The 14,186-nt window shown below is 41.7% G+C and overlaps 3 protein-coding genes across 8 annotated transcripts in view; 1 reads left to right on the plus strand and 2 right to left on the minus strand.

The window, feature by feature from the left end:
• Positions 1–14,186, minus strand: part of DTNA (dystrobrevin alpha) — a 379,312-nt gene that overhangs the window by 354,453 nt on the left and 10,673 nt on the right. The gene's annotated exons all lie outside the window — the stretch shown is intronic.
• The window catches only part of NOL4 (nucleolar protein 4), a 156,217-nt gene that overhangs the window by 58,460 nt on the left and 83,571 nt on the right, over positions 1–14,186 (plus strand). Inside the window, exon 1 of one of the 4 annotated variants that reach the window (XM_077352491.1) lies at positions 8,324–8,392. The exons of the other annotated variants lie outside the window; for them this stretch is intronic. Coding sequence (XP_077208606.1) covers positions 8,374–8,392 — 19 coding nt within the window. The 5' untranslated portion in view covers positions 8,324–8,373. Of the gene's footprint in view, positions 1–8,323; positions 8,393–14,186 lie in introns of those variants that run through there. 4 annotated transcript variants of the gene reach the window in all.
• The window catches only part of LOC143844809 (uncharacterized), a 77,713-nt gene that overhangs the window by 55,176 nt on the left and 8,351 nt on the right, over positions 1–14,186 (minus strand). For 2 of the 3 annotated variants that reach the window (XR_013234141.1, XM_077352492.1), the window contains exon 2: positions 7,882–7,991. The gene's annotated coding sequence lies outside the window, so the exon portion shown is untranslated. Of the gene's footprint in view, positions 1–6,658; positions 6,724–7,881; positions 7,992–14,186 lie in introns of those variants that run through there. The other variant, XM_077352493.1, reaches the window with a different exon arrangement.

Consider the following 14,186-nt stretch of genomic DNA (forward strand, 5'->3'; position numbering starts at 1 on the left):
AGTTACTGAATTCAGTAAGCAATGTGAGTTTTATTGTAGTGACATAGAAATGCATGCTGAATATTATACTAAAGAATTACTATGCACCCAGGTTGTTAACTATTTTATTACTACTACTACTACTACTACTACATTTATAAGCCGCCCCTCTCTGTAAACAGGCTTGGGGCAGCATACAACATATAGCTGCAGCTAACAAAACTTTAAACACTGACACATTGCTGTTCTCCCATAGTTCCATTGGCCATTCTATTCAGAACCTATTCAGTGCCTATGGTAGGAAAGTCTCCTGAGGGGCAGGGAGTAAACAGCACAGCTGGGGAGCGACATGAGATGGAGGGAAACAGAGAGGGACTCATAGTTTTTTCTCCATTTATCATGGCCTCAACCCTGGGCCTAATGGAAGAGTGCTGTTTGTTAGTTCCATCAGAGCCCAGATCTCAGTTGGTAGCTCATTCTACAAGGCAGGAGCAAGGGCTGAAAAAGCCTGGCTCTAGTCAAGGCCAGCTAGATTTCTCTGGGTCAAGGAATCACAAGCAGATTAGCATTTGTGATCATAGTGCTCTCTGGGGGACATACTGGGAGAGGCAATCCGGTAGGTACGCAGGGCCCAGATCACATAAAGTGTTGAAGGTTAATATCAACACCTTGAACTTGATCTGGAACTGGTTGTCTAGAATAGGTTGTGCAAGAGGTTGTTCTACAATATTGTTAGACCTTTAGGAGTGGTTGCAAGTCCAAACCCATTTATTTGTCCACATATTGTCTTGTTCCAAACTGAAAATCTCTATTCTTAATGCCGGCCAGGCTCAACGCTGCTGAACTTACAAGTTGTTTACCCCTAAAGTCCTAATAAGTGTTGTATATAAGACAGCAAGTAGTCCTCCTCACCACCTAAATTGGTGCTATTGTGTGGTGGAACAAACCACAAATACCCAGTTCCATTTGTTAAAAGTAATTGTAGGGTAGATTACTTGGCTAGTAAGGAATAATCCTATTTAACTAAACTGCTTCTAGAGCTCTAAGCCAGGGTTGTCCTGGTATGGTTCTGCAGATTCTTATTAAGCAAACTAGGCAATTTGGCTCAGATGAGCCTGAAAAACTCAAATCAATGTTGATTTTTTTTTTTAATTTATCCAAAGAGAATTGCATATCCCATTAGTTTAAATGAGCCAAATCAGAAAAGCCTGAATTGATTCAGGCTTGATTTGACTGATTTGGCTGATTGAGAAAGTCTTAAATGTCTCCCCAGAAGGCCACTCTGAAGCTGCAAAGAGTGGGCTCCGCACAGCCTCAGATGGGGTCTGCAGGGGATAAGACCCTGCCAAACAGCTGGTCCTCAGCTGTTTGTTGGGCTGTGCACTGGGGGTGGAGGTATTTGAACGCCCCAAACAGCTAATCCGCTTGTCTCGGCGGAACAGCTGTTTATTGGGCTTTAGCTGACTCTGACTGAAATCACCCAAATCTGAATCCCTGTACCAATAATGGGATTCGGTTTATCTGGGTCTACCAGAATCAATTTGGTCTGAACTGAAACAGAACCAATTTTTTCTTGGTACACATCCCTACCCTATTCTTCTGTAGGATGTTAACAAGGAGACTGCAAAGAGAAGCCCTGAGTCCCTGCTTGCTCTGAGATAGCTTGGATAGCTTCTTAAAGAGGCAGCATACAACACTATCTTTATGACTAGTACAGCCATACAAGGTGGTTTGGCTTATTTGCTTCATTGGGGAAGCCTTGCACCACTAGCTGTTCTCTGGTTTCTCAGCATTGGAATATGCAAGATCCCATAGTGTGCATGATTCAAAAGCATATGAAGAATATCCTACAGGGGACATCAGAGGAGATGTGTACTTAGTATGGTTAAAATAGGAACTTCCTGATGTTTTTCAAATAATCCCCTCCTGTGTCCTGATTGACTCATTTGGAGACCTCCTCCTTCGAGCATGCTCTCTCCCTGCTTGCCTCCAGAACAGACTGAATGAAGAACAATAGTTAGACATGTCTCCTCACTCTATAAACAGTTGTTTCTTTTCTAGATAAAACTATTTTATTCTTTTAAGCAGCCGGTTCTCTTCTTTCTTGAATATTTAAACATCTTACAACTTGGAAGTCATTATCACTGCCCTTTTTCAAGTTTTGAATGAGACTTGCTAAGGTTGGTGATCTTCTTCCTGTCATGTGGATTTTCAGATTTTAAAGTAATTGCCTTCTATGAATAGAGCAGTAAATTCTGCATCATCAGAATGGCGTCCATTAGTTCTTAGTCAAGAAGCTACCCATTTTGCAAAAAACAGAGTTACTTTATAGGCAAAACTGATTCTATGAAGGCAAAGGGGTGGCAGGTTACAGTAGATGAGCGATTGGGATGTGAGTGTCCTGCATAGTGCAGGGGGTTGGACTAGATGACCCATGAGGTCCCTTCCAACTCTTTTATTCTGTGATTCTATGAAAACTTAGTAATTTAAACAATTAATTTAAACATTAATACTGCATGTGTTGTATAGTTATATTATTTAATGTGTGGCATTTTGGGCAGCATAGCGTATAGAAGATAATCCTGTTTTATTAACTACACAAGCTGTCCCCCCCCCGAAGTTGTCCTTTCTTTTATTAGAATTTGCTTTCAGTGGCCTCAAATTTTATGAGGCACCAATTATGCATTTAGCAGATGCAATGCTGAGTTTTGACTGCCCATTGTGACCGGGAAACAATCGCATTTTCCACACCACCATTCCAGCTGTACATCTGTCACTTTCTATTACTATTGCCTGGAACCATTGAATGTGTCTTGTAATGACAAATATTGCCTCAAAATTGTTTGTCATGTTTAACTTGTTAGCAACAATCTACTAACAGCTTGTTGCAATCAAGTTCTTGGTTATTATTGCATAATTATGCAAGTGAAGATTCTAAGTCAATAATAAATGAAAAAGTTCTCTCTATCTCTCTCTTTCTCAAACAACTTAGATACTTGGTGCTTTAATCCAATGACATTTCTCCTTTGACATGTTTAACTGCTGTGAATGACTTTATCTCTGAGCCAACAACTAGTATTGCTAAACTAGCAAAATAAATCTAAAATAATTTTGTGTTGGCCCTCTCAAGAATTTTGTTCAGTGGAAAAAGACAAGGATTTTCTCCTTCAACACAAATTAGATTTAGCATATATTTAGTGCCCAGCAGAAAACTGAGTCAGCTAGGTCAGTTTTCTGTTGGGTACTAAATACATGCTAAAGCTAATTTAAAGTTTATTGTAAATCGCAAAGCCAGAAAAATCCACATTTGCTTCCTGTAGGATTCTAGCTTTTTCCTTTTGAAACTCTGGTTTAATTATTATGGAACACTAAATAATAGCTCTTATGGGCTTTTAGTTCTCTCTGTTTATATAATTTATCTGATAACTGTTTTAAAGAATATGATTTATGTGTGGTTGGGAGTCATGTTGGGGCTTCTCCACAGATAATAAAAACGTGACTTGAAGACACATGGGGTGCAAGATCACCAATAAATCCTGGTTTCCATTTTCCAACATTCTGAATCTGAGGTGTGGTTTTAACTCAACTTCACTTGGTTGTGTGTATGGTGGGGAGGGGGAGCTGTAGCTCCAAACCCTGGTATCTGGGGTGGCTGTGGCTGTGGCTGAATAGCCAAATCTTTCCCCTGCTCATGCCCTATTGACACACTTTGAAACCAGTCATACATCACTGCTTTTGCCATATCAGGGTGCGATCAGTTGGGGATTCCCTTTTGTGCCCCCCCCAAACCAGGTTGGGTCTGGGCTACTTACACACAAAAGCTTCACTAATGATTTCTGAGACAGTTGGACTGAAGACACAGTAATACTATATTAAGAATGCTTTTAATATTAGCATAAGGTTAAATTGATATGTTGTAAACCTGATTAATTACAGAGCTGAAAAAAATTATGTTTTAGGTAATACTCTGTATGCAGTAAACATAAAGATGCCATGTAACTGCCTTTTAAATATTAAATGAAGCAAAACTCATCTGTTTTTACCGTCTAATTTAGGGGAAAAATACTTGTTTAACAACAGGAAGCTAAATTGCTATGCAATATAAATAATTAAATATAACTGTAAATTAAACATTTATAAGTTATGTAAGTTAAATGTTAATTAAATATAAGTATTATGTTGTCTACTGTACTTGATTTTAATGAGAGAAAGTTTTTATAAACAACCACTTCCCTGTTGTTGTTTGACAGTGTTGTAAATAGTTCTTTCTTTTAAATTCATTTTAGTACAGCAATACAATATACCTCTTAGCACTGAGTCATTACAATTAAAAATCATCGGCTTCATAAACACATCATCTTTCTCCCTTGAAAATAACATTGTTCTTATGTACACTGCTAAAGCTTTGCAACATTCATTGTCTGAAAACTTAAGAAAGCTTTTCCCCCCCCCCCTTAATGGAGGCCTATATTTATATATGTGCCAGTTCACAGATTTTAAAGTGTGAATTCTTTTCTAGTAATAAGAAATTAACACTTAAATCTCCCCACCTTTATGAAAGTCCAACATGAGTAATAGTAAATGGTGCCACCCTGTGGTGAGCCTTGTAAAATACAAGAACGCTGAACAAACAAAAGAGTTTGACCACTCGAAACCAGCCATGGCTCACTATTAGGTATGTGCATTCCATTCACCCAAACTGAAAAAAAAATCCCTTGCCGGCATTTTGCTGATTTTTTAAAACTGAATACAGATGAGAGAATCGGTGTTGACTACTGGTTTAGCTGACCCAAATAAGAGCCAGTTTCCTGGCTTTTATTCAGGGACTAGGGGCAAAGCCCATTGTATCCAAGAATACAACGGGCACTAGATCTTGGCAGTGGGAAGAGGAAGGGGAGGAGTTGTCTAGTTTGTAAGGGCATGGAGTTGAATGTGTGTGTTGTGTGGGAGGTTGTGGTGGCGTGGTGGCAAATGTGGGCATGGGTGTGGAGATATGGGTGTCAAGAACCTGTGGTGTGGAATGTTCGTTGATTGTGGGAGAGGACTGACCTTTGGGAATTGTGGCATAGTGGTTACAGATGAGCTTTCCAGAGCCATGTCCTCAGATATGTGAAGGGAAAATCAGACTGGAGACTCTTCTTAGGGGAAGATTACATGCCAACCAATTCCTCCCAGTCATTTCCCTTCTTGTGGGAATTAGGCCACAGACACCGAAATGCTCCTCTGCCCTAATACACATGGGGTAGTCACAGTACACAGGTGTCCACCCTGTTCCTTCTCTTCCGTTTTTTCACTGCTGATAAAATGTTGTGCCCACATGTTTCTTTCATGATTGCTCCTTAGTAGAAGAACGGATTTTTGTACCCTGTTGTTTACTACCCAAAGGAGTCTCAAAGTGGTTTACAAACACCTTTTCCCTTCATCTTGTCACAATTCCTCACAACCTGTGAGGAATGTAGCTGTGAGAGGTCTGAGAGAACAGGGAATGGGCTGCAGTCACTCAGCAGGCCTCAGGTGTCTCAAAGCATTTTCCAATCGCTTCCCTTCCTCTCCCCATAGCAGACTCCCCATGAGGGAGGTGGGGTAGAGAGCCTCACATGGAAGCTGGCAACCCTAAGAGGAAGACTCTTTGTGCACAACAGTCTTGACCTTAGTAAGGTTTTTTATACATTTTTTAAATAATTTGCCAGGCCAAGGTTGAAAAAGTTGTTGCAATTCCCATGTGTCTCCAGCCATTTACTTGTTCACTATTTACAGTTTCAGGCTGTAAATATTTATTTAGATCTTCCTGCACTTCCCAGACTCACAGGACTGATGCTGGTGTGCCTGTCTGTGCCCCAGAATACAAACAGTTGCTAGTAAGGGCTGGCCATAGCCCACAGCCCAGGAGGGACACACCTGCACCACTCTCTCCCAACTGCAGGCAAAAATGGCTCCTTTGAAGGCTGGACTCTGAGGCATTGTACGATTTTGAAGTCCCACCTCCAAACCTCCAGGAATATTTCCAACCCAGGGGTAGCCAACCTCCAGGTGGGGCCTGGAGAGCTCCTGGAATTACAGCTCACCTGCAGAGTATAAAGATCAGTTTCCCAGGCAGAAAGGGCTACTTTGGACAGGGTTGTGGTAGAGAAGAAACATTTAAGGCCTCCCACACAGGTTGTTGTTGAATTGAAAGACTTGAGGCCTACTGCAAAGGGTTGTTGTGCAGATGAAACAGGAAACAAAAGAAACTCTGCAACAGCATCCAGTTTCGTCTGCAGAATAACACTGTGCAGTGGCCTCAAACCTGCAGAGTTGCGAAGAGGAAATACACATAGCTTGGCTATATCTAACCCCGGCCAGAGCAGTCTTCTAAGTGGGAAGGGGCTTTTCTGTGGCCTCCCTGTCAGCTGTTTGGCAGAAGGAGAAATCCCCCCCCTCAAAAGGAATGCACACTCCCATGCCCTGAGGCTCCCCTGTGTTGTTCTCGGAAACGCCTCAGTCAGGGGCTGTTAAAGGCTCCTTTGCAGCAGGCCAGAAGGGAGGGGGAGGGAGCACAATCACCAGCCTCCTGCCAGCCCTGTCAGGGTTCTGAGGCAATTTACAGTTGGACATGACAGTTAGGACAGCCTTGGGGCAAAAAGGGCTGGCGCAGCCTGTCCAAGCCGCCGTTCTCATTCCCCTTGGCAGCCCTACTGACCTCCTCTCCCTACAGTGGTCGGGACTGGCAGTGATGTCTCCAGATTGCCCCTGGCTGGGCTGACTGGCTGGAACTCTGGTCTGTCCTGGTGAGGGCCCAATCGGAAGGCGCTTTGTGCCTTCTGATTGGCTCCTCCGCTTGTCAGTCCGGGGCCAAGGGGCCAATCTGGGAGTTTTGATCCCGGATTCAGCCCACCCCAACCCTTCTTACTGCTTTATTAAGAGGGACAGATATTCAGCTATACTGAGCCCATTGTGATCCTCCTCTTCCAAGTGAAGGGAAGCAGAATATGCTGTTAAAATGGCTGCCGGCCATTTAATGCTTGACAGGTCAGCTTCAAATGGATGGAAGCAAAATGGAGGCAGCTGGCAGCCATTCCAGACAGCCTTACTATATTGTGCCCTGTTTGCCAGTTGTGAACAAACAATTATTTTTTGATGATCAATTCAAAAGTTCATTGCTTTGTTTGTGGAAGTTCAACAGGTTGTTTCACTGTACTAGCAGTGTCTGTCCTAGCAATGCATTACATCTCAACTGGCTTTTTAACCATCCCAATTCTTGGCTCAGTTGATGTCTACTACCTTCCCATCCTTGCTGCATAACTGTTCTGCTCAGCAGGCAATTGTCTAAATGAGCAATTAGATCATTTAAATCAGTCATCAGTAAATACTCAATTTCAATAAAATTCTATCCTTCATTTTTCATCAGTTGTCCTTAGTGATGCAAATGGCTTCCAATCAGTTTGAATCAGTAATATCTTTGCACAAGTGCAGTTCTGGGAAAACCCAATACAAGCTGGTTCAGGTCACTTATGCATCATAAACCAGTCATCAATAAATGCTATTTCAATAAAATCCTCCCCTTTGTTTTGCTAAGTGGTCCTTGGTGATGATGCTCATCAGTCACTAGTTTGAATCAGTAGTGTCTTTGCACATGTGCAATTTCGCAAACCAAGGCAAACAGCATGAACCCAACAGGCCAAGTTATTGGCTCACATCTGATTGCTGCCTTTGAACACAGTAAAGTTAACCATCAAAAGTGTTCACAATGAAATTCTCAGCTGGCCCTCCAGTGCAGCTGGTTGACCACGGTGTGACAAGATGTTGGACTTGATGAACCACTGGTCTGATCCAGCAGCGCACTTCTTGTATTCTATTAATATTTATTCCTTGAATATTTATTATAAGTCATAACTGAATGTTGAAATTTGCAGTCACACTGACTTTTAAAGTTTGACCTTCTGTGACAGCACATGCAGTCTTTCATTTGAAGTCAGAAGTGGTATAGTTCTGCTGATCATGTGACTTTGCTCTTCTGCACAGGGCATGTAGATCTGTAAAATGTAAAGGAAAGGAAGAATTGAAATAAAAGTCATATTCCCCATCAAACAATCAAATCAGACAGGCAGACAAGCAAACAAAAATTGAGAGCTTGGAGTCACATAATTTACAGGACAATCCTAAGAACACTTGATTGGGAGTAAGCCTCACTGAGTATATTTCAAGAGGATTTAGAGTGGATGTGTTTAGGGTTTCATTTGTTAATCCTTTTTAAAAGGCATATAAGGGGTCTCCTGAGCAACTGCAAACTCATCCTGGTGCATGATGTCACAAAAGGGCAGTCTTCAAGACAAAATTCAGATGGCTCACTATTCAGTCCTCCTGACCTATGTTGAAGTTCAAGGAGTGAGGGGTGCCTTGGACTTCTCTAGTTCAATGTGCTTACATTTCCATGGTGAGTAGGGCTTCCAGGTCCCCCTTGGCCACTGGCAGTGGTGGGAACTGGTAAGAGCTATTACCAAGTATGAGAAATAGATTGCTATTTTTAATCTCTCTTTTCTTTCTCTCTGTCCTTGTTTTTTTCCTGTGTCCTTTCACACTATTTATCTGCTTATTGATTTAAAATATATTTACATCCCACCTTATCACCTTGAAATAAAGATGGGTAACAAAAGTCTTGCATCAGCATTTTCCTATATTAGGCGAATAACAATTCCTAGGTCACTAGATTGCTTAGCATCTGGGAGGCTCAGGTCCACTCTACCATGAAGGTGATTGGGCCTCATGGGCTGCTCACACTCACTTAGCAGACCTGCTTTACAGAATTGCTGTAAGAATAGAATAAAGGAAGGAAGAATGATGTACACAGCCCTGAGTTCCTTGGAGGAAATGGACTAAATAAATTAACAAAGGCTTGGCTTTAGGTTAGTGTACACAAGCACTCAGCTTGAAAAAAGGGCTTTTAAGACCTGCTGTTGAAGCAGCAGCATTCCTACCTTCCTGACAAGTTTTCTAAGGCAAGGAGGGCTCTGAAGTCCCATGAGAAGCTGCTAACAGAAGGAAAGGATGTCCCACACCTCTTGTGTAAGAGGGGAAAGGATTTGGTTCTCACCTATGATTTAGTAACTTAAGTAGACGAAGTTCTACAGTGATTACAATCTTGGGGATGGACCAGAGAGAACTAAGTGAATCCCTGCTTGGATTCAAAACTCACTGGGGTGACCTGGCTTGGGTTCATCTTGATTTGCTCAGATAAAATAATGCACATCTGGGAGTACTGCAAGTTGGGAAAACAGAAGGGGAAAACAAAAGCACCTTCTCAGTGGTTTGTCATGAACCTAATGGGTCCCCATGGGACCTGAGGATTTGTATGTCTAATAAGGGACCAGGCTAGCCTGATCTGATCGGATTTTAGCTGCTAAACAGGATGACCCTGGATAGTACTTGGATGGGAGACCATTAAGGAAGTCCAGGGTTGCTAAGCAGAATCAGGAAATGGCAAATCACCCATTAATGTCTGTTGCCTTGAAAAACCTACAGGTTCACCATAAGGCAGATGCACCTTTCAAACAGCCTTTATCATGTGTATTAGCAGCTGGTTGGTAACAGGTTTTTTGTGTCATTTCAGACACAACAGTTTTGCACTTGGTTGCTAATGGATTTTTAAAGCCTTTTCATACAACGCTGCGTGTGTTTCATTTGCAAAGTGGGGCTCAGCCTTTTTTCTAAACTGCTTTCTCCCATATTCAAGTGTACTACATACTTCTGAATTTCTTTACTGTGGTGTGTGAAATGTCTGAGGTGCTTCCCAAAGTGACAGTCCCCCCCACTCCGTCTTCTTCTACAGCACACTCTTGCTGAATGTTAGTGCTACACCACTGAACTGCTGTAATACAATATAGCAGAGAAGTTGGAAAGTTACAAACAAACAGAAGAGACAGAAAAGAAAGTGCTGTGAAAAGGCCAGGGAAGAGGAATGGTGCAGTTTGAAATACTCAGAGAGCTCCAGACACAGTTGATTAACAGAGTGAAATACACTGTGCAAAACCTCGGTCTCAATGTCACTTTACTTGGAACTGGGCCAACAGCAACTGGTTTGCAAAGGGACTGTGAAAAGGGCCTGGTTTTTACTTTAAAAAAAAATTATTTATTTGTTTGTTTGTTTGTTTATTTATTTAATATCCCACCTTCCTCCCTAATGGGAACCCAGAGTAGCTTACATTGTTCTCTCCTCCATTTTACCCTCACAACAACCTTGTGTGGTAGGTTAGCTTGAGAGTATGTGATCCAACGCCATCCAGCTTCAGTGGCAAAGACAGGATTCGAACCTGGGGCTCCCAGATCCTAATTCAACATTCTTGACTACTACATCACACTAACTCTCTGTATTTGACATAGGGCAGGGACCACAGATCTGACCTGTGATTTCTTTATGAGAGATTATTAGAAATGTAATTCTTATAGGATGATTCTATGACAGCAGGAGCTAGTGTAGAACTATAACACCTTAGGTGTTATATTTCTGTATCACTTTTTTCTTCTGTTGATAAACACAACGATCTTTCTAAACCAAAACAGTAAAAAGAAAGAACCATTTATAGTAATAGCCACTAGAGGTCTGCTGTTATCAAAATTTAAGCAACGTAAATTATTTCTGCACATATTAAGAATTTGCAACTGAACTGAAAATGAAATACTTATTAAACACTGTTTTCTTTTTAGTGCCAATTGTTTTAATGTTATATGTGGTAATTAAGTAATGTTTAAATAATAGAGTAATCTTCACAAAAATCTTTGTTAAAAATAGAAGTAAGCAAACAGACTACCAAGTGGAAATTATATGGAATAGATACACTGATTTCTTGTGTCTGCAATGTTTTTCATATACATCTAATTACATTTACCATGTTGTATCTAAAATTTGGGGAAAATGTTTCTGCAATCATAAGCAAGTTATTCCCAAAGTTTAGGGACATTCTTCCTTATGTCTGCACATTTTTCTGTATCAGATCTTTTCTTCATATGATCGGAAATGTTTTAAATGCGAACTTTAAATATTAATATCTCAAGTTATTATTATTACATAACTGTATTCAACAGTATTTTCACATCTAAGTAGCTTCAAATAATAATATAGTCTGCACAGTTAATCACAGACCAGGTCATGTGTGACAGTTCAGTCAAGAAGCTGCTGGCTCTTTAAGATGGGAGACAGAGGCTTGTATATGCAAATTTTATAATGTTCTATGCCAGAGGGAGCTGCATTTAAAAGATTTTGAATGTTCTGATGATGGTTCTCACTGTTGACCCAGGGGCAATGAGCGATGTAGGGGAAGAAATGAAATAGAACACATAGATTTGGAGATATAAAACAGCCACAGCTTTTATTGATCATACTACAGGAGCATTGGTACAACACAGGGAAAGATCCTGAATCAGGGAACCTGATCTGCTGAGTAACGAACCCCCCACTCACAGCCTAGAGGCAAACCCCAGGGAGCTGCATGGGTGCCGGCTGCTGCATGGTTCCCTCTCCACCTGGTGATGAGATCCCCACAGACAGCCCTTGAATCGGGCATGTGATTGAATTGGCTCTTCATAAGACTCCTTAAGGGAGTCTTCTAAACTATGGGATGTGGGCATGCAAGCACTGCCTCCCTAACCAAAAGAATCTCTCCCATACCCAAACCACTATTGAAACTGGTGTGTGTGTGTGTGTGGGGGGGGGTGGCTACCCCACCTTGTCTCCCACCAACACTCCTAAGTCTATAAGCAATGAAGCAACCTGCCCTAGATGCCATGTAGCCAAATATCTCTGAAGAGGGAAATTAACCTAAAATTGATTTCAGTGTGAATGACACTCCCTTCCAGTGACATTACCGCCTGGTCTACTGTCTTATATATTTTCTTCCTGATCAAGTCCATGTGGACTGATGAAACAGCATGACACCATTTGTGGCATTTGAGGAGACCAGACCAAAACAGGTAAGTGGTAGGAAGCCAGGAATGGAAAGCTGTTAAGTCAGCTGTGATGGATCACATCAACATGACCCCTTTTTGTGCTGGGAGGTGGCTTTCCTCTAAGTGTAAATCCAAAGCATCTGGCATTCTTCATGTTGACACTTGGAATGGCACAATGAGGAGAGAGGGCCAACACATGCCCCAATGCCCTAACCAAGTGATGTGCAGATGGCTGTCAAGACTCAAGGCTTCTCCCCATCCAAATGATGAAGTATACCTCCTAAACCAATAGATGATGTTGTAGCCCATGATCCACATTGACATTTGTTGACCTGCAGGGGCTGAAGGACTTGTACATTAGCAACCTAGCTGACCCAAAGGGCATATGTAAGACCTGTATGAAGTGGACTGCTGTTGCCCAATAGAGTAGATTCATTCTGTGGGGAAACCCAGTCCTGAGGCCACAATAGCTGCACCAGTGCCAAAGGAGTGCATGCCAAAGTCAGAGGGAGAAAATCTCAAAGCTGTGATGCAAGTCCATAAGACACTGACAAACAGAGAGGCAGGCACCATCGTTGTGCACAATAGGAATGTCAGTACCTGGGGACCTGATCTGGAAGCATTGTAACATAAGGCAGACTGGGTAAGCCTGTCTTGGCTTGCCTAGCAGAGAGGAATGCAGGAGAATACTTGAGCATCTTATTGAGCATTTTTAGATGGAGGGATGTGAATGTGCAGCTTGTCACCCTGTACTGCTGTGTCCTGGTGAGACAAGAGTTTGACCAGAACTATCCATGCAAGATGCTGCTAGTAGCTCACTACAACAAAGGCTAATGTAAAGGTTTCCTGAACTTTGAAAGTGGACCAAAATGTCTGAGGGAGCCACTAGATTAAACCAATCAGAATGTAAGTTGTGATGAGTTTATATTGATATGGCATGGGAAGTGCCGCCCTCTTCCACTATTCCAAGGCCCACCAAGCCAAGTACTTGTCCTCCTTTCAAGCTTTAGCAGTGCTTCAGGATGGTATTGCCTTAAATAGAGGAGGGGCAGGCAGGTAAAGCTCCTAGGTCTGCTCATCTCCTAGCCCACCTGCTGTGGACTGAGAGTCCAGAAAGAGGGGCTTCAAGCTGCCCACACTAAAGTCCACCCTCAAGACTCACCATGCATCCCCCCGATTGCCAGCCACATGACTAGCCTCATTGTGCTCTGGGAGCACTAGAATCTACAGAAGTATCTTAAGTCCCAGATGCATATTCTGTAGGCATGCTGTTGGACGTGATTCTGAAGCAGAGAGAAATGTAACACATATGGCTAGCAGGGTCCCATATATCCAAAGCCAGCCTGACAGCCAGTCAAAGGGAAGCAGATGGAACGTGGGGAGGAGGGCTAAATGGTTCCATACTTGGAAATGTTGATAGCATTTAAAATATCTGCCTTGTATTGTTGGTCTATCTAGTTTCATGACTTTTGGAGTAGCATTTATTCAGATTTCACACAAAGATGTTTTCCTCTAGCCTTTCCAACTAGGGCTGCAACATTAACAATTCTAAATAACATGGGACTTACTTCTGAGTATATCTGCTTAGGATTGCTCCCTACACTTTTAATAGAAGTACCTGAGAATAAGGTCAGCTATGAATATTTTTTTCAACTGGAAGGCTTTTATTATTTTCTATGTAGGAGATAGTAAATATAACAAACAAATCTCATATAACCCTGCTACACACTATCTCCCCCAGAATAGTTCATCAGCAAGAGAAGGAAGAACAAGAGAAAAAAAAGGGGGGGGGAATATCTGCATTTACAAGCTGCTGAGAATAATTTTTTTTAAAGAAAGAAAAGGGCTAGGTGAGAATGGGTGGGTTAAGAATCAGTAATGTGAATGTACCTAAACAGGGAATGGAGAAGGTGAGGCATATTTTTGCAAATTAAATTTTAGTTTTTAGTTAAACAGTGTTTGGCTCTCACTTTTAAAAATGTTTTTCTTGAACCACACTGTATCTACGGGGCACTTTATACGTGCTGCTAAGGGATGGAGAAGCAGAATACACATCAACAAAATTATTACATACCTCATAAAGGACATTTTTATGTTAGTTGGTTGGGCCACAGCAAATGCCATTTTTAAAAAATTAAAATCAAGTGTTATTTGGAATGTTCCTGTTATGCTAATATGTCCCAGTTAAACAGTAGGAACCTGGTATCATTAAAATGGCCTTTGAAGAAAGAATCGATCAAGTTATTAGACTATTTTGAGCATGGCTTACCTGTTGATGGTGGTAGAAA

This window comes from Paroedura picta, chromosome 9 (genome assembly GCF_049243985.1).
Source record: "Paroedura picta isolate Pp20150507F chromosome 9, Ppicta_v3.0, whole genome shotgun sequence".
NCBI lineage: Eukaryota > Metazoa > Chordata > Lepidosauria > Squamata > Gekkonidae > Paroedura > Paroedura picta.